Genomic DNA, 25985 nt, shown 5'->3' on the forward strand with positions numbered 1-25985 from the left:
ATGAATAACTCATAAATACATCTTTGTTAAAACACAAACAAAATCTTATATAATCCGTAGGAAGGTAGACAGGGCCGGCCCTGACCAATATGCTGCCCTAGGCAAGATTTTAGCTGCCCCCCCCAAATGCAGACACTTACACTTACTATGACTCGCACGTGCACGTTTGTGGCATGACCACCAAAACAGAAAGATATGGACACAAGATGTGTGCAACTGTATTTAGTTTCCTATCAATTTGAACATGATTTAAGCGTGGGGGGGGGGACCTCACCTCCTCTAGGGGGGTCCGGGGGCATGCACCCCACTTTTTTAATATTGAAGTTAAAAGCATCAATCTGGTGCACTTTGAGAGCAACATTAGGACATCTATGGATACATCTCTCAACACCCATATGAAACAGAACTGTAAGCAGATTTTCTTCTTATTTATGGATATTTTACAAATCACTCCCCTTTCAAAATGTATTCTTGTTTATTAATTAAACAACTTTTTTTGTACTGTCATATAGTATTTTATACCTGTTTTTCATCTATTCTCTTATTTTTGTATAACTATAATGATCATATAAAGGTGTGCCTTCTCACTGAGCTGAGGTTATCAGAGCCGCTCAGTCTTTCAGGAGAGAGCTCTCTAAAGCGTTTTTTGGGAGTTTGATTTATTTTAAATTAACACAAATACAAAATTAAAACCTATAATTGCACACTAAAACCATTATTTCAAAAAAAGAACAATTTCACATAAACCTCTAGTTTTTACTGGGGCGGTTCAACTTGATTTTTTGGGGGGGGGTGCCACAGTTTATGGGCGCTGTACGCAATATAGGCGTAGTTCTGTTAGTATACGATAATAAGATGGACTTTGTTGATCCAAAATCGGGAAATTGTGTTGTTATGACATTTTTTTTTTTTTTTTTATTTCTAACTTCTTTTTTTTTCTTTCGGCGCCCCCTATGGGTTGATGCGCCCTTAGCATTCGCCTATACTGCCAAACCTATGCCAAGGGCCGGCCCTGAAGATAGACAACAAACTTCAATAGTTTTCATTCAAACAAGCCTGTCTTCGGAGCTGGACAACATTCATCGGTCTCTTTCTGCAGCCGTAGGAGAGACAAGCTCAAGGGATCATCTGCAAAGTGCAACGCCGAAAAGCAAAAACAAAAATAATGTTGTGGCATGATTAATAGGCGACCATAATGTGTTATGAGATGCTATTGGCACTTTACTGTATGACAGGGAAGTTATTTAACATTGTGTAACTTCTTCTGTTAACTCACTAGGCATCAGGGCCATTCGCTGTTGTGTGAGGTCACAAAGGGTCACTACTAAAAATAGATTATAAATGTTTCAATCTAAAAACCGCAGTGCCACAAAAGTAAGAACTACTTGATTTGTGAATGTTAACTGAGTATTTCAATTCTACCGTACATGTTGCAAAATAAAGGTAGGAGAGTTATGAAGCCACACCTCTCAGAAAAAGAGGGATCTTAACTTTTCATCTCTGGAGCTCAAAGATGGCTAATGTCTGCGAAGATGATGAGAGATTTTAGGCAATTTTGGCCCAATCCTCTTTCTGGCAGCAGAGAGGAGGAGGGGCTGATGATGTTAGGATGAAGGGATGTTGGTTCTCTCTTCTTTGACCCCTCTCATAAAGCCCTATTGTACAGATATGAAGGGAGAGGAGGCCTCTCTCATCACTGTGTGTGTGTGTGTGTGTGTGTGTGTGTGTGTGTGTGTGTGTGTGTGTGTGTGTGTGTGTGTGTGTGTGTGTGTGTGTGTGTGTGTGTGTGTGTGTGTGTGTGTGTGTGTGTGTGTGTGTGTGTGTGTGTGTGTGTGTGTGTGTGTGTGTGTGTGTGTGTGTGTGTGTGTGTGTCAGAACAGCATGGAGGCCACACATGTGATTGAGACTCTGGCAACAGCTCCACCTACTGTTCAAGAAGAACTACTAGCTTGTTATAGTCCCATAAACTGAGCTGCACACACAGACTGTCCACTGTCCTGCACCTTTAAGACAGTCATTCAGTACTGTACTTTTACAATTATAATCAACAAATACATTATGTTGCTTAATTACAGATTTAACTATTTTGTTTATAACTTAGTTCAAATTAGACTCACCTTTACATGCTGCAAAAAATGCAATGATGTTGTGCATTAACACGTAAATAACATCAATACAATGAAGTTTAATATTTCTCTTGAATGGAGCCAATCTGCCTGAATGCTATTACTTTGTAATTTAATTTTCGAAAATATTGACTCCTTCGCTTTCTCTTAAGTATAAGATATGAGTACGTTTTCACCACTGACAAATATTTATAATATTTCAGTACACTTTCCTCACTTCCAAAAATGTGCACTACATGCTGTCCTCACTCCCATCTTCTGCACCGAGCTGTGCATTCCTTCACTGGGGCACCACGGATGTAATGTTTGTGTGTGTGTGTGTGTGTGTGTGTGTGTGTGTGTGTGTGTGTGTGTGTGTGTGTGTGTGTGTGTGTGTGTGTGTGTGTGTGTGTGTGTGTGTGTGTGTGTGTGTGTGTGTGTGTGTGTGTGTGTGTGTGTGTGCGCTGGCGCGCGTGTGTGTGTGTGTGTGTGTGTGTGTGTGTTGTGTGTGTGTGTGTGTGTGAGAGAAGAGAGACAGAGAGAGAAGAGAGAGATGAGAGAGATGAGAGTAGAGAGAGAGAGAGGGAGAGAGAGAGCGAGAGAGAGAGAGAGGGAGGCTCTATATGAGCATCAGCCAACACTGGGACAATGAGTCCCCTGTTGGATTCCTGTTGGATTCCTCCCTACCTGCCCCCCATGGTTTGTCCCAACGTGATCTGTTGTAACCAAAAGGGTAGAACAACAAACGAGCAAGGGATGGAGAAGCTAAAGAACACAGTCTCATGCTTTTAAGATTTCAGATGCTTGTTTTAATGAGTTTCGAAACCCCCCTACTAAACAAGGAAACTGAACATTAAGCACAGACAAATAGAGGGGACAGTGTTTATGCTCAAGCTTCATCATTTAGAACCACATAGCCTCTGAATACATTGATTTGCAATAATAATTACATTTTCTCTTGGATATTTGGCAGTTAGTTCGGTATATATATATATAGTTCGGCATAGTTCGGTCAAAACAGAAAAAATGCTATTAAAAATGAAGAACATTATTAAAGAAATAGTGAAACACAACCCATCCGTATTTAAATTCAATTATTACATGAATACATATAGATCATGACTGTTTTCATTATCATTCAGTTGTTGTGTCGGTAAGATGAGATGAATATTCTATTGATAATAAATTAGGATTTACCTCAAGTAGCATTCACAGTGTAACAGAAAAACAAAAGGCACATGAGTGATACATAAAAATGAACCCTGAATGAAATACTGAATCAGAACACCAATGGTAATCTTAATATAAATATATTACATTTAAATACAAAATATATTATTTTGTATGTGTTTAGCAGAACAATATGTCTGTTTTTTCATTTTCAATAATTATTGTGTGACCCGCTGCCAGGGTCCACATATCTGGGAATCATTTATTTAGGGAAAATATGAAACCTGCTTCTAACATAAGCAGAAAACAATCAAGCATCAAGTTACCTGATGAACAGTAGTGCTTTCATTAAAGAAAACAGGTCAGAGGTTATTGTCATTGGGTCATTTAGACTCACAGTGAAATACAGCAATATCATATTTTCCTAACATCTTAAAAAACCTTCACACCGAGACCTGATCACAGAAACAACAAGTGGCCCACGATAACAGCAAGTCATTTCTCACCCATAAAGATATTGAACATTCAATTAATACATTTATAAAGAAGGTCACAATATAAGTCATAATACTCTTCTCTATTTAAGCACGTTATGCCACATTAGCATGTTCTTATTCTGAACATATTTTCCTAGTATAACAGGTTTGGCCTTTGGCACAAGAACAATATATATCATACTTTGCAACAAAACTATAATGCTGGTTATAAACTAAATAAGAATCTATAATTTATAAAAATAATTGGCATATTATAATTGTAAAATCATTCTATTAAAGGGTTAGTTATGGTCTGGCGCCTCTGAACTAAAAACAGACACAAGTAGAGGCAGAGAGCACATCTGACTTAAGAGAACTAAGTATGACACATGCATTACTCACAGTAATGAGTAAATCAGCTATGAATGACGAGAAATAAAGTTCTCCACTGAAGGAGGGTATTTTAAAAGCAGGATTCAAAGAAATGTAACCAGATAACTTGGAAAAAAGCTTACATTCACGAAATGTCTAAGCTAATCATGATGTGGACCCTCATATTGACATTTTGTTTAACTTGGAGAAATCATGACTTTCTAGGATATGCTTTTCCACATTATTTGGATCATTTTATGATCCCACTTTTGATATAAGATGTCTTGTTTTAATGCAAAGCTCTGCATACACACAGCTGTCCAGATGTGGACGGCACTATTTTCAGGCTTTGCCCCTTATCTAAATAAGCTCTTTAACTTCCTGTTAGCATTTGACACTCATCTAAGTTCAGCTCTCTGTCTCACCCCCTCTGGTTTTGTGATGCGGAGGAGGTCGGCCAAATGTCTGATGCCTGGAGAGTAGGGAGCCGCGGGCCTCTCTGCACATCCAGAGGCTCAGTCCGTCTTCCAGACAACATTCAGGACCTTCACCACCTCCTCATAGATGATGAAGACTATGGCCACGTCCAGACACACACGGCCCAGCCGAGGAACGGTCCCCTTGTAGAAACTGCAGGTGGACATAGAGAGGCAGAGAGAGGTCATTATAAAACATCTTTTTTTTTTAGGTAGACACATTTATTGATGACTTATCCATGTGTGAATGAAATACAAATCAAAAATTGTATTTGATGCTGGTTTATAAGATTTAATTGTTTAATTTAATGTTAAATGTGTTATTACTGTCTTTACCGTATTAAAAATGTTTTGTGACTTAAACAAATGTTTTAGACAAATATTTCTTATTTAAAAATCCTCCCTCAATATGTTTCTGGGCTGAGTACTTGCTGATTTAATTATTTTTGACTCAATGTCCTACATATTTTATATGATATTGTGTTATATAAACTGTATATAAATAATTGGGTTGAACTAGAGTCAATAATTTGTGTTTCCATTTACAACAGCAAGCTTTAAAAGCAGCAGAGCAGCAGGGATAAGAGGGGATAAAAGCCTGCTGTGCACCTAACTCTATAAACCAAAGCAAAAACAAAACAAAGTGAAGGCGTACTCACGCTGCCAAGCCCTCGTGTCTCATGATCTTTAATGCACAGTCCAATGTGCTTTTATATTTGTGTGCTTCCAGACCCTTTGGAAAGAAAAGAAAGATATTGTTATTTCTAATCAATGACCACAGGTGGTAACAACTCAAAAAAATGTCAACCAAAATGCCAGCAAAGAACACAAAAACCTGTGTTTAATCTCAGCCATCGAGTAATGTACCTGCATCCTTGTCTTGATGACATCTAGTGGTGTGTTTCCAAAGACACTGGCGGCTCCAGCTACAGCGCCAAACGTTCCCGTCACCAAGGGGTTCATGGCTTTATCTGGGTTGTCACCTGGTGAAAGGAGTCAGTAACAGTGAATGCTTTGATGCATTTTCAGTCCTGGTACATCTCCGCTGAGTGTGTACTGGAGTTACTATTAGCAGCTCAGACAGCTGTGTCCCAATTCCATACACTATGCAGAATTAGAGTAACATTCATAGCATACTATTGCTGGGTCAGAACATTTTGAATGAAGTCCATTTTTGAAATCAAATTACATGGCAGTTACATAATCCATTGGAAAACATAGAAATGTAATCTAACATGAATATATTTGAAATGATTTGTTTTATTTTTTATAAATTGTAAAAAAAAGTATTTGTTCAAAATCAATTATTAAAAATATTGCACATTTATACTTATATAAATCAAATAATCAAATAATCCTTATCCTAACAGTACTGGCAAAACATGCTGCAACAAACTTTTATTGAAAGTAATAGCATCGGTTTTCATGAAACAAAGTCTCATATTTTATAAAGTTGTAATCAAAAATGTTATTAAGTAATCCTTGTCAATATAACTTCAATACAGTTTTACGTGCTTACTTTTAGAAATCAGATTTCAAAATAAATGGTGATCATTTATAATCCATTATGACCAAACCCCAACTGTTCCCGGTCTGTATGCTTGCATTCTTTTGCAGGCCGACTTCTGCTTCTCAAAGGATCATGAAGCGTTTAGGCTAAACCATTACAGAGGAGCTACTTTAACAAATACCTCAACTCATTTACCAACCCATCAGCAGTATTGGTCTTTTTAAATATTTCTCACACTTATAAACAGACAAACACATACAGTAAATATTGATGCACACTGACCTTTGTACCAGTTCTTGAGAGAGGTCATCACATAGAACCGAATGGCTTGGTTGGAGCCTTGCTTAAGGACTGTGGCAGTGAGACCCTGGTATGTACCTCTTATTCCTGTAAGGCATGATAAGTAGGTACATTTATTATGCTCTTATATTTAATAAAAATCATCATGTCTGGGTGCAACATGTTTTAATAACATTATGTTTGCAGCTGCATTCCCCAGTCTGACCACTAGATGTCAGGTGAGCTACATGCATTGAAGCTGGTGTTTACCTTGGGCATTGATGATCTCCCTGACTCCGTGGTAGAAGCCCTTGTATTTTGGGTTGGCTGATGTCTGGTCATGAATGAATTTAACCTTCGGAGATTCAAAAAAACAAAAAACAAGGTCAACCAAAACATGAAATATTGCTTTGCTTTTTTTCACACTCACAAGGTGATAAAAACGGCACAAATGTTTAGTCTGGTTTTAAATGATACTGTCAATGTGCACGGACAGACACAATGCTTAGCAAACAATTCTACTGAGATTATAATAAACTGAGAAGAGTGTTATCACATCTGTCTGCTGCTGAGATTTGTTATAGTAATGTAGCAGATGTTATATTTAAGTCTAATTTATTCTGCGGATCATAAATATCTCCTAGATGCTAAATGAGAGTGATCATCCCCTATCAAAACAATACATTACTTCCATCAGGTCAGAGATACAGAACAATTAAATGGAGAAAAGCTTGCAGCCGGAGTTTTGTTCCTTCTGAAATAGCAGATTAGCCTTGCTGACACTGTTGTCAACAGGAACATTGAATTAATGTACACAATAAGATAATGCATACTGTCTTTATCTGCATGATGCCACGTGTATATCCATCTGTTGCTATCTGTCTGTTGTTAAACATACTGTATATCTGTGTGTTTCTGTATAGTGGCTGTGGAATCAAGTATCCCTGTGGGACAATAAATCAGGTGGTAACATACCTTAACAGTTTCCATGGGACACACCACAAAAACAGCCTCCAAGATGCCGGCTCCGAGCCCACACAGCAGGCCCTTGGTGCTGTCCAGGCGACCGTTCTCATCCCTCGCACGGTTGCTGAGGAACTCAAACACCCCGAACCTGAAGGGACAGAACAGAGACAGCAGGGAATTATGGGACATGTTAACACAGGATTGATGTAAGGCAAGAAACTAGTTATATTTGGGATTATTGCAGCTTAAAAAAAAAAAACAAGATCACAGTGTATGTAAAGATGATCAAGTAAAGTACATTTGTAAAGAAAACATACAGAAGAGAGTATTGCAAAATAGCAGAATTTACTTGTGCTACTATAGCATGTGAAAAAGGACACAGTAGATAATTATCCTGCACAACGTCAGCAGGATAATTATCTTTTTTCTGGAAGTACATGAGGATGTTTCCAAGAAACTTCCTAACACCTCAGATTTTAAGTAAAATCAATCAAAAAAACTGCTCTCATTTCAGAATATGATGTCAGCTTTTAGTTTATTGTCCTTAGTTTACTGGGCACTAATTAATGATGCACCAATAAAATGGTGTCTCAGTAACCGGAGAGTGACCAGCAACAGCTGCCATGGAGTCCAGCCCTGAGAGAGCGACAGAGACACAGGTGTGTTTTATGTATCTCTGCAATCAGAAAATGTTGTGCCAGTAAGTCCTGTGCAAGAAATGCTATTTATAGAAGGAATTCAATTGTAGAGAAAGATGGATGCTGCCCAGTACATTTAGCAAAAGGGCGGGGGAGGACACACACTGGCCTTGATGAATGCTTTGTTTTCCCCTCTGACGTTTCTTAGTCTGCTTTAACCATACCTGCCGCCATCACAGGACTCATCTCCTCTACCCGTCTCAGTGCCTTTCTTCCCATCTGCTTTTTTAGTTGAACATTTTCCTCTGCTCATTAACTTTCCACATCTGTTCCTCTGTCTCACTCCTTGCACACATTCAGTCCTGAAAGACTACACAATTAACTGACTCCTACTGTTGAACCGAAACAAACAACACATGAAAATAAATCCATCCTTTTCGCTCTCTTATGCACACCGCTTGCTCATTACAAATAGTGTTTTGGCTTTGGAGAGAATAAAAAATGATAGATTGTACTTAGGCTGCACCGAGATGGCGGTGCACTTAATGCCTAACCTTGTGAAACAAAGGCTATTGGTTAAAAGCTGCTGGAGAGAAATATGCCACTGTCAGGCCTGGTCCTGTGCCAATTTACTCCCTGAATACTCCTCTCCCCATTTAACAAGTGGACTAAACTTCAGCGTTCAAATGTGACACATTGCGTTTTGGCCGACATTCACAGTCGGAGATGAGTCATTCTGGACAGTGCTGCCAAATCTTCATTAGTGGGTCTTTCTACAAGGTCAGTTGTGCTGATTACAAGAGGAGGTGAATAAGAGAGAAAAGGGCCATCTGGAGACTGAAACAGAAAGAAAGAAAGGAAGCTGGGCAGACAAGGGCGAGATGTAAATATGGATGAAGGGTTAAGGAGAGGAAAAGGTCAAAGGCTCTCTTGTCTGTCCCTCTGATAGCTCAAGCAGGCGGTGTGACGCATGATGGTGCACAGGCAATCAGTTAATGGGATGGGGGAGAAAGAGGGTTGAGGAGGAAAGGAGCGATATACAGGGGGAGGGGAAGGATGCTAGAGGAAGTAAGAGGAGAACAGATCGACCAAGCGACTCAGGAGAAGTGATGTTCAATGAAAGTGCCATGGTATTCTCAATAAATCTAAATCTAACTGCTTCCAACGGCTTTAAATCTCCCCGTCATGTTCCATGTTTGTAATCAGTTTTTCATGTTTTGCTGTAAATAAACTAAAGGGAAGGCAAATGTAAATATAGAAGTATAAAATATTGTAAACCATTCAAAAGGAAGCTGATGCCAGCAGTAGGCAGATAATGGAGATCGGTACACTCAAAATAACTGCAGGACAAAGTCATAAGATAATTAACACAATAGTAAAACTGGAAAAGAACTTGCAAACAACAGGTTATATATTTATATATCTCATATGCAGAACCAGGAAATATTCTAAATCTCTCTACTACTCCATGCCCCCCCCCCCCACACGCGCGCACACACACACACGCGCGCACACACACACACACACACACACACACACACACACACACACACACACACACACACACACACGTCTCTATCTCAGTTCCCCTATTGAGAACCAGCCTGTTTTTGAGTGGCATCATCGCTCCGCCTGGCTGGACCTGTCTGCTTGATGGACAGGCAGGTCCAGCAGGGCTATTCCCATGATAACACCCCCCCCCCCCCCCCCCCATGCACACCCACAAACAATCACAAGAAAGAAAGAAAGAAAGAAAGAAAGAAAGAAAAAAAGAAAGAGAAGGAGCGAAATAATGAAACGGGGAAAAAAGACTTGTGGCAATAAAAGCGTCTGACTTATTTCTGTTTGAGCACACATGCACAGCGTAGTGCACCTTTGTCTGGAGATAAATGTCATTGCTATAAAAGAATAATGAAATTATACTGAAGGCTAGTGTGGCATTTATGCCTTGCATTGTGGGTAATGGAGCAGAATAATTGGAACGTGTGAGTACTGTAAGTGTTACCAGGTAAAAGATCACAACAGCTCAGCTAAACGTGCTCATTTTATTCCAGCCTTTACTGCACACATTTATTAGAACATATATACTGTATGATATTTAAAAAATGTAAAGTGCTGTAATATCACATGTAACAGGGCATGTTCAATTATTATTTGTATATGGGTTTTACATTTTGAGCTACTTTACATAGGTAGAAATGTATGTTGCAAATTTAATTTAGCGAATATATATTTCTTGTGAATGTGCTTACAGTAAACATTTCAGTTATTTGACTCACCTGACAGCAGATTTGGGTATGGATCCATACACCAGTGAGCTGAGTCCTCTGTACAGCCCTTTAACTCCGTGACCCTGTACCGTCTGTTTCACACAGTCCCCTACAGGAAGAAAATGTTTTTTTTTAATGTTTTTAATTCACGTTTTTTTAATTTCACAGTTACCTTACCTTTCATTGTAGTGAAATAGTTTATTATTTAGTTTTTTATTGATTGTGCCTTTGGTATGGAACGAGCCTTACACCAAAAGAGGAACATCTGTCCTAGCTAATCAAGAGGCTGTTTTCCCCAACAAAAAAAAATTGTTAATCTACGGCTTACTCTTGGAGATGTCTCCAAGTCCAGTTATCAAAGTTATGCTAGTTAGCCAAGTGCACGACTGAGCAGAGAAGCAACAGCTGTCTCGAGCACTCATTAGCATGGTCTCCTATCCTCAGCGCGTCAGCCAATATAACACTTCCTGTGTGCGTGCGTGCGTGCGTGCGTGCGTGCGTGCGTGTGTGTGTGTGTGTGTGTTGATGGTGGGTGTGCAGCGGTCTGTTCTAAGTCATATAAACAAGTGACAGCCTGCCAGAATCCCTAATGTACCTGGGGATGATGGGTAATTAGATAATGAGCTCCTGAGAGAAGCACAGAGACACGATGAAGTACAGAATATACTGTAGATAGATAGATAGATAGATAGATGGATGGTTTCTCTTAAAATTCATGTAAAATGTCAGAACCGAAACTGGAGAAACATTGTCATTAACACACAAAAAGCTCACCTATTCCTCTGTATTTGGGTGGATTGGCCCTCTCATCCAGCTGTAACTGGGTCTTGACATACTCTGTTGGGAAGGTGATGCAGATCTCTATTCCACCTGCAAGGCCCCCTGAAAAACACAAAGAATCATCGTTTGTTAATATATGGAACACAACGAATTGGTATAAATTAACTTTAATGTGAACAAAAAACGAATGCCCAAGCAGGAAAAGGAAGCTTTGTTGACATATTGCCTAAACCTATCATACCATGCCTGCCTGGCTGCAGCCTAAGAAAGCCTGATTCAGTTCCCCATCCCCTTTATGAATTGCAGGGATGTGCCATTACGTTTTGGATCATTACAGAGACTCCACAAATGGCTTTCCCTCCATAAACATTAAAAGCGCCTCAGCCTTCATGGAGGAAGAGTAACGAGTAGAGCAAAGATACATCAACTGTTCCTACCACGGCTAAACTACACAGCGCCTGTGCTGTTTGAGAGGAGAGGAAAGGGTTGTGTGAGACAATGTATCTGAATCTCAAATTATCGTATGTCTAGATTGAAAATACACTAAAAGAAAGAAATCATAAGTGAATGAATAAGCGTGTGTAAGAGTTCAGCCTGAAACCCGCACAGTGGATGAGTTGAGTGCATGAGGACAAGTGTCCAAACGCGAGGCCGAATCACAACACGATGAGTCACGAGGCCAGGAGGGAGGATGGAAAGAGGGTTGACATTAATTTAATTATCTGCTCAGGCTGCAGGGAGGGGCTCCATTACCCAGGCCAAGACCCTCCATTAACTCAATGACACATACACCCAAGCACTGGGCAAGGGATACACACAGACATAAGGACAGCCCCCCCCAAAACAAAACAAACATTATGAGGAAAATGTTACTGTACATAATGTGTATTTGTGTTAGTCAGAACACGAGACATTCAAAAACCCATGAATGGTCACAAACTGAAAAGCCTTTTCTGTCCCATGAACAGTCTAAATCTGGCACAAAGAGAAGTGGTTTCAACAGGAAGTGGTTGTCTATCTGTTTTTGGGAAATACCAGTTGAGATAGTAGCTCAGATGCTTTTAAAAGACTTCCCAGTCAAGAGTTCCCATTCGATTACAAACAATACCCTAAAAAAAAGCCTCTTCGTGAAGAATATCAAAGTGATTATAGCATCCTTCCAACTATTTTCATGGCATATGTTTTTGTTTGTAGAGAATCCAGATACACTGGTGCATTGATGTGCTGCTTTCCTCCAACTCTCTGTGGGGAATGTAATGTATCTTCTTGTGTTACTATGACTGAGAGCTTGAACCAGTCGTTTTGTCGATAATTGAGTCCTAAAATCCTATTTCTTTAAACAGGAGAATAACATAAATTCACGTAAAATCAACAAGTTTCAAAAACATTTTTAAATGTAATTATCCATCTTATCTTGTTTCTTGTTTGGAGTTATGAGATCACTCAAGATGTTTCTCATACTAAGACTACTGGCAGAAATGTTCTTTGTTTTAAGGAAAGGTGGGGTAGGTAATTTTGGAGAAACCAGCTCGAGTGCGCTAGAATTTGAAAATACACAGCCGGATTGGTCGCACATGACCAATGCGACCAATGAGGCCACGAGATAAGTTTGTGCACAGATGGAAGGCTGACAGGCAGGTAGGCCATCCAGTTATTTTAGCTTGGCCGGCTAAAATGATTGGTCGTGCTTTTTACAGTACTACGGCTTCCACAGATGGATTTTTTGTCAAAGCAATTAAGATATTTATTGCTATCGGGATGGGTTGAGCATTCCTCGAGGTAATTTATAAACACGCACACACACAAACAAAAGAAAAAAATTAAAGAAATCTAGACCGCATAATAAATTAAAAAAGCCTGTTTTTCCTGGCCAAGGTCAGGGTCCTTGAACACAACACAAGCCCGGCCCGTCCACACAGCGGCGTGCGCTGACGCTTGCCGGCGGGCGTGTCTGAAACTCGACCAACAACCAATCACATGAATCTCCCGCCCCTGACACACAAGCAGCGGTTTGATTGGCTAGAGCTTGTACTGGCATATGATTCGATTGGCTGACGCCTCACCGAGGCGTCAAAAGTTGAACATTGCTCAACTTTTGCAGCGAGCCACGCCAGCTACGCTCCACGTCGCTTCCCACGATGCATTTCGGCTAAAAGTGACGTCACCCCATTCAAAGTGAATGGGGAAGCGTCAACGCACGCCGCTGTGTGGACGGGCCGTCGTGTCATCACGTGGTATGTGTCTCGTCTGACAGGGGTGTAGTTCTGACGGGGAGCACCAGAACGCCGCTCCGCTACGGCACTTCCAAAAATTGCAGTACCCATAAGGAGCCGTACACATGCCGCAGTTTTTGCGTGGCTGTGTCTTAGTTGTAAGCCCAGTGGCGATCTGTCATACTGATCATACAGTCAATAACTTTGTTGTTATTAGCATCTGGTTAGCTAGCTATGCTAACGAATATAAGAAGCTTTTTCTAGAACCAGTGAGGTAAAGGCACATCTTTATTATAGTTGTAAAAAAATAAGAGAATAAAGTAAACAGGTATAAAATACTATATGACAGTAACAAAAAGTTGTTATTAATAAACAAGAATACAGTTTGAAAGGGGAGTGATTTGTAAAATATCCATAAAGAAAAAGAAAATCTGCTTACAGTTCTGTTTCATATGGGTGTTGAGAGATGTATCCATAGATCTCCTAATGTTGCTCTCAAAGTGCACCAGATTGATGCATTTAACTTCAACATTTAAAAAAAAAATCTTTAGGGGTTAGGTCCCCCCTCACACTTAAATCATGTGCACATGGATAGGAGTCTAAATACATTTGCACACATCTTGTGTCCATATCTTTCTGTTTGGGTGGTCATGCCACAACCGAGCATGTGCATGCATGCGTGAGTCATGGCAAGATATCTGGATTAAGAGGTTGCTTTTTCTTTGCACAGCATGAAAGAAAGGTGAAATGAGTGGGCTGTGATTTTAGTATTTTTAAGCAGAGGTCAATAATTTGTACGGCCCTCGGAGGATGTTGAAAACATTGAAATGGCCCTTGAGAGGAAAAAGGTTCCCCACCCCTGGTTTAAACCAACACATCCTCACTCCCAGGTCGGCCTATGTTGACGTTATGTCAAGTCCCCTGCCGGCTTTTTCTAACGCAAGGGGGGGGGCCTTAGAGTCCATTTTCAACGCAAGGGGGGGGCCCTTAGCGTCCATTTTCAGCTTTCCGGGATGTCCATATGCTTCGATGGACGCTCATGGAAGCACGGCATTCGTTTGTGTCGGCTGCCCTTAAAGGTAATGTGAGCGTCCATTCCCATTGGATAACGGAGAATTGTACACCCGGAAGTAAGTATTCCCCTTACTGTCGATTGATTTTACAGTGATATCTGCACTACTCATCGACTAAAAAACACCAGATTATCCTTGTTAATTACACAACATTGATTGGTTTAAATTGTGTGCAATGCTTTTGTATTTTTCCCCTTCGATTCGGAGAAACAAATATTTTTTCGGAGTAAAGGATGGCAGAAGACACTACACTACCCAGAATCCCCAGCTATCGTTTGGACTATACCATGTGCTCTGTTTGACAAACCCCGTGATAGTCCTCAAGCTCTGTGATTGGAGAGTGTGCTCCTAGGGTTACCGAGCCTCGAACATCACTTGAAATGGGATGGAACCACGGCAGACTGTTCAAAACTGGATTTGAACGGGTCCACCACGTCCCCCTCTCCCCCACCCTGTCCCCAGAACTACACATGCTGGCTATTCTGTTTCGCAACATGTTCTCTATATGGCAGTTGTAGTTTTAAAAGACGTTTTCGTATTTCCCATAATAAGAAGTTGCCAGTATTAAACTGTGTACATCCCTGGAGGTTTAGGGGATAGGAAACACTCACATTTAACATATAATTAATAAATGGGTGAAAATTGCTCGTGCCCATAATGGGCAGCATTAATATATATACCCACATGCCAGCTAAGGTCAGAAGAGCTTTATTTAACAGCTGGTCTTATGTTTGTGACCCCTCCTCTTGTTCATTGATAACATTACATTTCATTACATTAATTGATAAGCCTGAAACATGCACTTGTCAAGGTTCAGAGGCAAATTTTGCAAATATGGCAGTCGCCATCGATCAGCTTAAGATAAGATATACTTTATTGATCCCAAGTTGGAACATTTGCGTTACATCAGCATGTGTAACAGTTAAATATGCAGTTGTGTTTATTTGTAAATCATTTAGTATAATCACACAAATTCTGTGTTTTATATTTAACAATTCTGTGTTCTTTATTTATTGATTGTTCAATACCTGACAAGGCCGGAGATGAAATATCTGCATACATCTTCTAAGAGTATAATACATTATGTATAATATCAGTTAAAATAAGTGCTTCAACATAGTTAACATTGCTGGAGGTATGCACACATATTGATAGATGTCTTGTAATGCACTGTTGAGGAACCTGCGACCCAAGTTTTTCATTCAGTGCAGAACTACACCATAGTTGTGTAGGCCTATATGATCTGTCAATAAACCTTAGAACATCTTGAAATCTTGAACGGGATGTGCAAAATAGTCATTACAAACAGTCTTTAATGAACTATTAGTAGAGAATAATGAGTAATGAATATACTTTATAAGGATCCTATTAATATCTAATAATACAAATAATTAAATTCAATAACATGCTTTAACCACCAGGTGTCCCTTTATATCAGCTGTGCACCTTTATGGTGTAAATACAGCCTATCTACCAATTGGATCAAATATAAAAGTCAGCCGAATTAGTGTTGATACTGCAAGGAGACGTATTGTGTGAAAATAAATGTAAGATGTTGTTTAATGGCTGATATATTTATGATCCACGTCACGTTTTCAGTTCCTCATGTTTGTCTAGAGGTCTTCTCATCAGGGCTCTATAAATACAGAACTACGGCAGATATGTAATATTTAATGCAGCCGAACCGTGTATTACAATGCCGGTATGTGATGACTTTCAAAGAGAAAAGCAAGCACACTCGGAATAAGGTATTATTTTATTTTTTAAAAATGTTTTCGGTCTGTTTCCGGTATTTGTTAATGACGATGTGCTCTGAGATGTGAGACTGGAATTGCACAGGGGAAAATAACGTATCTTTAGATGCGGATTTTGTTTAATATGTTTGCGCTGTGGACCAACACTATACATTGACGGGGAAGGGGGTAGCAATAAAGATAACACCATTAAACAGTTACACAACATAACAGAAATAATATCGATAGCAGCGTCCCTAGCAACCACCTTGGTAACAATGAAAACGTTGGACGCAATTTCCTGAAGTAATCTTCATAATAACTAGCAAACTAAAGATCATGTACATCCACTGCACACATCATCTGAAATAACAACTCATATTTCTCGCATCAAATGACATCAAAACGCATTGTAATGGCCAAACTAACTTTAAAATAGGCATTTTATACCGAGAATAAAACGAAGTTCGGCCATGTTTTTTTTCTGCAGGGAGAAATTTGAAGATCACGTGACGTCAAACAGAGCTTATGGTGTAGTCCAAACGATAGCTGGGGATTCTGGGTAGTGTAGTGTCTTCTGCCATCCTTTACTCCGAAAAAATATTTGTTTCTCCGAATCGAAGGGAAAAAATACAAAAGCATTGCCCACAATTTAAACCAATCAATGTTGTGTAATTAACAAGGATAATCTGGTGTTTTTTAGTCGATGAGTAGTGCAGATATCACTGTAAAATCAATCGTCAGTAAGGGGAATACTTACTTCCGGGTGTACAATTCTCCGTTATCCAATGAGAATGGACGCTCTCATTGCCTTTAAGGGCAGTCGACACAAACGAATGCCGTGCTTCCATGAGCGTCCATCGAAGCATATGGACATCCCGGAAAGCTGAAAATGGACGCTAAGGGCCCCCCCCTTGCGTTTAAAATGGACTCTAAGGCCCCCCCCCCCTTGCGTTGGAAAAAGACAGCAGGGGACTTGACATAACGTCAACATAGGCCGACCTGGGAGTGAGGATGTGTTGTTTAAACATGCATGTGAGTGATTTAGCTCTGCAGTTTTGCACTCGTCACTGTTGTCAACACAACCTTTATCCCTGTGACACCTCAAAGCCAAGTCTCCACTTAAGATAAAAACATATATTTAACCCAGGACACACACTAAAGGACTATAAGTAGATGGCAGTGCAATTCAAATTAAATAACCAAAGTTTCTATGCACACTCAATGAACATAACAGTGTTTCTGATATTCCTTTTGCATAAGTGACGTCTCAGTTTGCTCAAGCCTTAAAATCAAATCAAGTTTTATTTTTACAGCACATTTATAAACGATTTTTGGTCGAGCCAAAGTGCTGTAATAAAAATAGCCTACAGTAGAGACACTTTACAGCAAATACAACAGCACCTCTGTCCTATCGTACAAGAAAAAACTTCCAGAGAAAACCCACAGTTTAAAGGGAAAAATGGGAGAAACCTCAGGGAGAGCAACAGAGGAGGGATCCCTCTCCCAGGACGGACAGACGTGCAATAGATGCCGTGTGTAAATCGAAGAGATAATACATTTTACAGCATATAGACCGAATGTTAGGAAATGCATGTGTCTGTAATAAGAAGATGAATCCACGAGGATGTCAGCTACAATCCTGTGGAAAAAGCATTTATTAAAAGCATCTGACTCACCGTGTTCTCTTTGTCTGCACCCCCCTTTTCTGTGAGAGCGACTGATTTAATAAAGGAAATCAATAAGGAAAATGGCTTTTACTTAAGGCTGCACACTTATCTAACATAATCATTAAGCGTCATTTATCCAATTCTAAATATAAAATTCTAATATTGAAATTGTGTGATTAAACTATTAGTTAAAATCCACACCAAAATGTTTTAAAGCATGACATCTGAAATAGGTTTGAATGTATGTTTCTATAAAATGTGGTTTACCTAAACTTAAAACAGCCATTTATCTTAATCATTGTCATAAACATGGTCCTTTAACATGTGTATGTCAGCACAACATTTTAAATTGCTAATCATCCATCTTTGATTTTACCTTGATCAAACTAATGATCCCTAAATGATACAAAACTGCAGCACCACTAAGCTGAATCATGAGAGACACACACACACACACACACACACACACACACACACACACACACACACACACACACACACACACACACACACACACACACACACACACACACACACACATACTTTAATCAACAGGCCAGTGAGCTGTAATTATTTTAATCCGAACAGAGTTGTAAGTATAAGTGTTAGGGGGCTAAGATGTAAAATAAATCCCACAAGCTTTGCAATGCTCCATTCCAGACCCAGATCCTGGATCAGTGGTTCAGTGTACCTTAGAGAAGAGGAAACAATAAACCTCATTCAACTGTGTTCAGCCAGACGCCACACGTGAAAAACAAGCAGCAATCACTCAGAGGTGGCGACTGCGCAACACACACACACACACACACACACACACACACACACACACACACACACACACACACACACACACACACACACACACACACACACACACACACACAACCAATCCTCATCAGAATCACAGCCCCCGTGGTGAAGGAGCTGTTTGTTGGTCTTCTAGTTCATTTTGCTACCTGCATCCATGTTGCTACAGACACCCAAAATGACTCCTGTGCAGCCGCCAAACGTGGGTTACAGGAGAAAAATGATCATTAATCCTCATCTTCACAAATAGACTCTCCTTCCCGTTCTATGAGCAGCACCTTCTTTCCTCTCTCACTAATCTCACAGCAACACCTCTCCACACTGTGTCATAAAATCAATACATCCACATAGATCCTTGACACTCACTATTACACGACAAGAAATTGAAAATGGCTTGAGTGATATTCAGAGCCCAGAGGAGGCGGAAACAGGTAGAGCCTGCCCTGCGTCTACAGACTCTGAGGAGACTGGAAACTACATCAAGCTAAGCGGCAGTTTGACAAATCGGAAACTATATGTTGATGTAAGGTATAGAAGGTAACACTGTGCATGGACAAAGTGATTTTATAGTTCTACCAACACTACATATGTGATAATTACCCCTGTATTTGAAAATTACACATACTATTTACGTACACGATATTAAAAAGCTGCTATAAAAGCTTCTTTCTCATGGATGACAACATGAACGTAAATGAGCTACTGATGTTGGGTGAGAAGGCTCCCTGTGAGCGTTCACGTTTTACCCAAAGATGTGTGAAGGTGTTAAGGTTGGGGTTCTAATGACGTTCTTCCATACTAAATTTGAAAATCCATTGCATTATGGACCTGGCATTTTGCACTAGAGTCACGTTAAAAACAGGATGGACGAAAAGTCAGGGGATCGTCAAAGTCATTGAGGTTTATCCTCTGGTCACTATGGACATTTTTAGTTACTTTTAGAGCAATCCATCTAATGATTGTTGAGAAATGTCAATAAAGAAAATATCAACCTGCTAGCAACACTTGAGGTTTACAAGACCATCCTCTGGGGACCACAAATCTCTACAATCCATCCAACAGCTTAAACTTCGTTACATATGTGTAAACACATTTCCACAAATCTACTGATGCATGCTGCACACACAGACACAACTTCAGAGCCACTTTTCTCACAGTAAAGAGAGACACAGAGGCCGCCAGCTGACAGGGAGGAACTGTCTCTGAAATCTTGTCCTGCCTGCTGTGGTGACTCTAATGAGCATCCAACACATCTGGTCCACAAACATTTATTTTTAGATCAGCTGACTATCTAGCATGGTGTCTGGATGTGGCAGGCTCGAAAATGTGTATTTTATTTTCCTTAAGATAAATATTTTTAAAGCAGTGTTACTGAAATGTAAGATGTATTGGTACCACTTTACAATAAGACTACCGTTATAAAGGATTCATGAAGGGTTTATAATTAGGTTATGAATTAGGTTGTAAACACTTTATTAATCATTAAGAACCATTTATAAACCAGTTCTAACATAGTTTTCATCAACACAAGCTCACTATTTGACAAGATGACTAAGCCTTATATTGGCTACCTAGCGAGAATCAACTCAGTGAGCAACAGATACCAAGGATGCTGGCTGATGAAGAAGACGAAGTAAGCTAAGTAGCCAATATAAGACTTAGCAGCACAGATAAATGTGGGCTCACTATTTAGCAAGCAACCGGTCACAGTTGCCCTGTTTATCTCATGTCTTATAAAATCACATTACATTACATGACACTCGTGAGACGCTTTTATCCAAAGCGACTTACATACATTCAGTACTGTGGACAATCCCAGAGGAGCAATTTGAGGTGAAGTGTCTTGCCCAGGGACACAACGACATGCTGACTGCAATGGGACTCGAACTTGCTACCCCCTAATTCGAAGTCCAGAACACTATCCACTGAGCCACAGCCTCCCTATCCTTATGAATGATTATAAAGTGTTCATAACCTAATTAATTACAAACTATTCGTAAACCCTTTATAAGGATAGTCTTATTGTAAAGTGGTACCGATTTATTTTTCAGTGACTCCATGTTCGGCTAAGACAAACTCATCCCAACAGTCAACAGTGTATATCTACTGTACGTGTGTTTTTGGTGTATGTACCAGCAGATTCATAAGCAGTTTTCCAGCATAATCAATGTATTATTCATCCAGATGTTCCTTATTAGATTCCTTTAAATTCTCTGGAGTCAGGGGGAAGATGTTATTAAGTCTATATCTCCAGTCCAAACGGAGAACATAGCCAGAGGACTGATGTACTTCAAACATGAGGTGTCCTAATAAGAGAGCCGTCATATTCCTGTTTGCCCAGAGCAAAACATGAGAAGAATTATTCATCTGACGCCTGGCCTTTAAGCCTTCCTCTGTCCCGCTCAACACTCCCTAATGCTTCACTGATATTTAATTACTGGGAGGATGCTGATTAATTTGACATAGGAACTGTTTTAACTGCAGCATGCAGATTGTTCACTGATTTACATGAACGGGACAACTGCCCACAGGTTGATTTGACACTGTGTACAGTAGTAGGCAAAGCTGCAAGGCTCTTACCAGATAAAGAATAAAACCGTTTGGCTTTCCATGCTTTACATCACTGATTCACAACTGTTTGTTTGTCAAAATTCTCTAAAAATCTTCTATATCACTCAGTAGGAAGCAGATAGGGAACAACACTTTGAGGCCTTTAAAAGATTGTTGTTGGGCGACCATCTTTCAACTCTACGACGTGTTTCACTAAGGTAATTACTTTAAAATGAATGACCCTGCTGTGATTATATAACTTTGACAAATTATAGCAAATACCTGACAACCCTGATTAATTATATCAAACAAGCCCAGTTTCTCTACACAATAGTGACATCAATTAAAACCAGTGGCTAATGGGAAGAGAAAATATATATAGAAACTCTCAGTCTGTTGGTGAAAATGATGAGGCAAACATCTAAAAGCATCTGTGTAGTGCGGTAATGAAGCAAGCAATTAAGAAACTAATAATGTATTATTAAGTCGGCAGTCACATGGGTCTAATATATTTAAATTACTGTGCTGATTTCTGCACAGCTATTTGTTTGTGTGGATGCATAACACCAATATGTAGCTGACAGGCGGGGGGGAGGTGTTAAAGGGGTGCACTGTAATTTATCATCTAGCAGCTCCTGGTACTCAGGGTGTGCAGGCATCAGGACAGGGGAGGGGAGGAGACTGTGTACGTCACCGAGGCAACATGGAGTAAGCGCACAGTTTGACAAGCCCTCTGAGCCTGAAAGGAGACAGCCACTCAGAGAATTTAACAGGCTGCCCTGAGGCCAGAGAGAGAGACGGAGGAGAGGAAAAGACGAAAAGAGAGCAGGAAAAGTGACATAAAAACACACTTGTCTCAGTGGAGAATCAAATCTATCCTGTTATCAAGATAATAATGAAAATACTTTCCCTCTGTCCATCCCTCTGCATTCTAGGCTCTTCTCAGAGGGGTAATAAATGAATGCCACAATAGAACAGTGTATGAATGCACAGCAGACAGTGAATCAGGACCAGGGAGCCATTGAGAGCGCTCTCTCTCCCTAAGGCTTCACACAGATAAAGCTCTCACTACTTCCGTGTCTGAACTTCAGTCATCACCACTGACTGTTGAGGGAAGACTTGAACTAGCCGAGAGCTCAGAGACCTCTAAAAGCTTTGGAAATGTGCACCCATCCTCCCCAACCACTGTCTATGTGGGATCTTTAATCCATTATGCTTTGACCTTCTACTTCTTGCTTTGTCTACACAGAGCCTTTGGGCATGTGCGTAAGGCTGGCTATCTGCACACAGACATACTGCTAAACATGACAGATACATTTTAAGTAGCATTAGCATGTCACAACACTGTGAGACATGTCAATTGGATGTATGCACTGCTACAGATAGGTGAGGAGATTTGGTATCGAGACAATGTAAACAATTAGCTGAGCTTTTTGATAGACGACATCTCAGGGCAGATTCCAAAAGAGAGTTAATCTACTGCTGAGTCATGCCAATAATGTACTATCATTAAACTACTCCTACTGACACACACTGTCATTTCCAAAATCTTTGGAAGACAGTGATAAATCAATGCTTTCTTGATCAGGAGGAGTCAGAGGGTGCACAGTGTTGAGACAGAGTGAATGAAGTCATGCTGCTGTTGCAAAACTGGACAGACCGGCTGAAGACGAGCTGAACGACACCGGGAGCAACACTGGGCCATTTCCAGTCAATCAGGCTCCACGGGGCTGAGGGGGGAGGGGAAAGGACATTTCCATTCCTCGGTGTCTGACAGGACGAAACGAGTAGGGACTAGAGGGACTTTTTCTCTTCGTCTCTACCATGTAACACATACATAATTTATGCAACAGTTGTTTTTATATGTTTTAATCCTCTTTGAATCTCTTTGGATACACCTTGTTGACAGGGCAGATTGGTGCGTATACAGTAACGAGTTCCAAAATACATTAGAGCATGATCTTTATTTTGAATTAGAGTACCATATCAATAGGAAGGTAAAAAGCATATGTGGATATAGGGTTTGATGGAAATGTAGACGGTCTGTAATGTCAAATGTATTTGTTATTCTTTATTTGTTGTCATTGTGTGATGCGGTATATGTTACTTGTGTGCCACATCATGTAAACATGAATCTAAATCTAAATTGAATCGGGCATTGCAAATGTTTCCCATTTACAGCAGCTGACAGAGCAGCGTGTATGTTACTGTTAACATATGACTACACTGAGCATGTATGCAAACACTTTAGAGTTTAAAGGAATAATTGATGATTGATCAATCAATTAGTATTTTCAAGAAAATAATACTAAACATTGGCTGGTTTAGACTTTTAGACAATTAGAAGATGTGATGCTTTTGTTTCTCATATATATTATGTTGAATTGTTTGTACACTTGGCCAGGTGAAACAAGTAATTTAAAGATGTCCCTTTCGGTTCAGAGGACTCGTGCAGGCATTTTGACTTTTTTCTGACTTTTGGTTCCAACAATTCAATTGATGAAAAAACCAGTAACAGCAGAAAACTAAAATAACTGTAAGTTGCAGCTTTAAATAGTTTTTTTCAATCTTCAATCAAAAGTAATTAATTCAAAACAATAAAATATTCAGGATGTATCTGGTGCCAGAAAACAAGACTGAAATCAACAGAGTGCAGCCAAATATCAGCATGTGGCCTTAATACAGCAGCATCTCTGTGAAGCGCTTCATCAACGGATCTGCTGCACCCGAGGGGGGGGGGGGGGGAGAGCAGCAGGAGAGGAGAGTCTGAACCTCAGCGGGGATAAACTGATGAAGCAGGTATGTCTAAAACAAGCATCAGCTGAAGTGGTGCTAAACCAAAAAGTCAATTCATAGATTTGTTAAAATGTTTTACTTAATATTAGTTGAATGTGCAGCTTCAGTTCATAGATTGTTTTAATATTCTGTTTCATATTATATACAATCATAAATGATGTGTTTTTTTTTTTAAGCTGTCAAACTAAGAAAGTCTGGTCACTCTCTGGGTACGTCATATCAATATTTTTGGACATTTTATTGACTATAGAGTTAACCCATTATATTCTATTTAAATGATTGTTGTGAGGAAACATCATTTACATCATTTATATTTGAGAAAGTAATCCAACTACGTCTATTAATTAGCTGCTCAGGGACTTTTAGATCTTATATACCATTATGTACACCAGAAAAATGGATTGCGATCAGTTATGGTAGAGAGAATGTATATTTGAATGTACAATTCCAGGAAAATTCTGAAAATCATATGATCAAGAGAAATGCTTAACATTAAAGGTCTGTCCTCTCGCTCACCTTCATACATGAGACATTGTTTAAATGGCTCTAGTGCTTGTCTCAGGAGAAAGTGTCCCCTTCACTGCTGCTGCATGCATCAAACCACTCTAATACCATTACGTAAAGTGCATTGGAGGTGATCTGTATATTAGATGGATACAATCACATCAGTGCTGCAGGTAAGATCTGCCTCTGGCACTGTCAGTAAGAAAACTCTTAAAAATATTTTTCTTTTACAAACTGCTTCAAGGGCCAGAATCAGAAATTGGTGGAAGATCAAGTCACACTGTTAAAATACCTCGTTTTACAGCTCATCGTTTACCTTGAGAAACATGTTTTGCAGCTCTCACATACTCTCACAGCTCCATTAACTAAAGTGAAACGTGTCATTAAGGAAGAGATCCGTGTAGCCAAACAGACTCGCGATAAAACGAAATGGGAAAAAAACGTCTGCACAGTCGTAATAAATAACTAACATCACGTTTATAATTTTACAAATGAAAACCTGTTTGTGCAAAATAACAAAAAAATGGTTGACCTTACATGACTTTCTTTGGGTGTGACTACATGAAGTTACCATTAAGTTAGTCCAGTTTGAATGGTTACCTGTTTTGCCTTCATATATATTTCCAGTATGCATTATTGTTGCAACATAATTTCACAGATGACAATATTCAACAATAATTATTACAATAAAGTTATAATCACCCAGCATTCTAACCAGTGACATTTTGTCCAACACGGACTTTTCCGCTTGACAATTAATTAACTTACCTGCCAGGATGGCTTTCCCCGGGTGGGTCAGTTTGGCTTTCCCCGCCGGAGCCGCGGCCGCCAGACACCGGGGTCTGGGGAAAGGGCTGGGGAAAGGGCTGATAAATGTGCCTCTACCCTGCATGATGACGGGAAAATGAACAGTAATATCTAGAAATCTAGTCTTGTGATGTTTTTCTTCTATTAGGTAGCTTGCCGTTTGTTTTCCCAAGTAGGCTGGAGCGCGCAACACATGGACGGATGCTGTCTGGTGCGCTTCTGATGCCGGTGATGCGCGGAGCTTCCAGCTGATCTGCTGACAGTGGGCGGAACCCGGGACTATCAAGGAAGTTGGGATCTTCTATAGCCAATATCTGCGATGTGTGGCCATGGTAACTAACGCTGTATCACGACTGAAGCGCGTAGGGGAGAGCAAAGCAACCCGGAAGCAAGAAGGCGCGGCCGGAGCAGTTTTTCCGTATCTGCCGCGTGTACAAAAGTGAATTTCAACAAGCCTGTAGTGCGACTGACAGGGGTCAGGGGGTGAGAGGATACGAGACTGGCCACCTTTATTCCACCACAGAAAAAGGGCGGCGCGCAGCCTCTCAGGGTTTACATTACCATTTAAATGCAGCTCAGAGAGGGAGAATAAAATCGGTTTCCCCTGTTATTACATATTTTACTACCAAAACCTTCCGTGTTTTCCCAACAGCAGCCAGTGATAGGTCGAGACAGCCCGACCACACCCCCCCCGAACAAAGACACACAGAAACCATCAATCGGGTCTTGGCAGCTTGGTAACCAAAATGTCAGTGTAGCAAGGGATGGGCAAAAGGGTGCAGCAAAAGAA

General features: G+C 40.1%; 1 protein-coding gene across 1 annotated transcript; it reads right to left on the bottom strand.

Annotated features, from left to right (window-relative positions):
• Positions 1-2891: 2891 nt before the first annotated feature.
• LOC117452510 (tricarboxylate transport protein B, mitochondrial) lies at positions 2892-25634 on the bottom strand. Its single transcript, XM_034091196.2, has 9 exons — positions 25157-25634; positions 11037-11144; positions 10272-10371; positions 7364-7502; positions 6659-6743; positions 6392-6496; positions 5467-5582; positions 5259-5332; positions 2892-4753 (listed from the first exon to the last, which is right to left on the bottom strand). Exons 1-9 carry the CDS (start codon positions 25278-25280, stop codon positions 4639-4641), a joined length of 966 nt encoding a protein of 321 aa, XP_033947087.1. The 5' UTR covers positions 25281-25634; the 3' UTR covers positions 2892-4638.
• Positions 25635-25985: the final 351 nt, after the last annotated feature.

This window comes from Pseudochaenichthys georgianus, chromosome 9 (assembly GCF_902827115.2).
Source record: "Pseudochaenichthys georgianus chromosome 9, fPseGeo1.2, whole genome shotgun sequence".
In the NCBI taxonomy this organism is placed as follows: Eukaryota; Metazoa; Chordata; class Actinopteri; order Perciformes; family Channichthyidae; genus Pseudochaenichthys; species Pseudochaenichthys georgianus.

Bases quoted from the DNA above. Each gene is read 5' to 3' on its own strand.
- LOC117452510 (XM_034091196.2), bottom strand. From the start codon at position 25,280: ATGCAGGGTAGAGGCACATTTATCAGCCCTTTCCCCAGCCCTTTCCCC. The intron at 10,372-11,036 runs GTGAGCTTTTTG...TTCTTCCTGTAG, and splicing joins ACCCAAATACAGAGGAATAG to GGGACTGTGTGAAACAGACG. The intron at 4,754-5,258 runs GTGAGTACGCCT...GTCCACCTGCAG, and splicing joins AGACACGAGGGCTTGGCAGC to TTTCTACAAGGGGACCGTTC.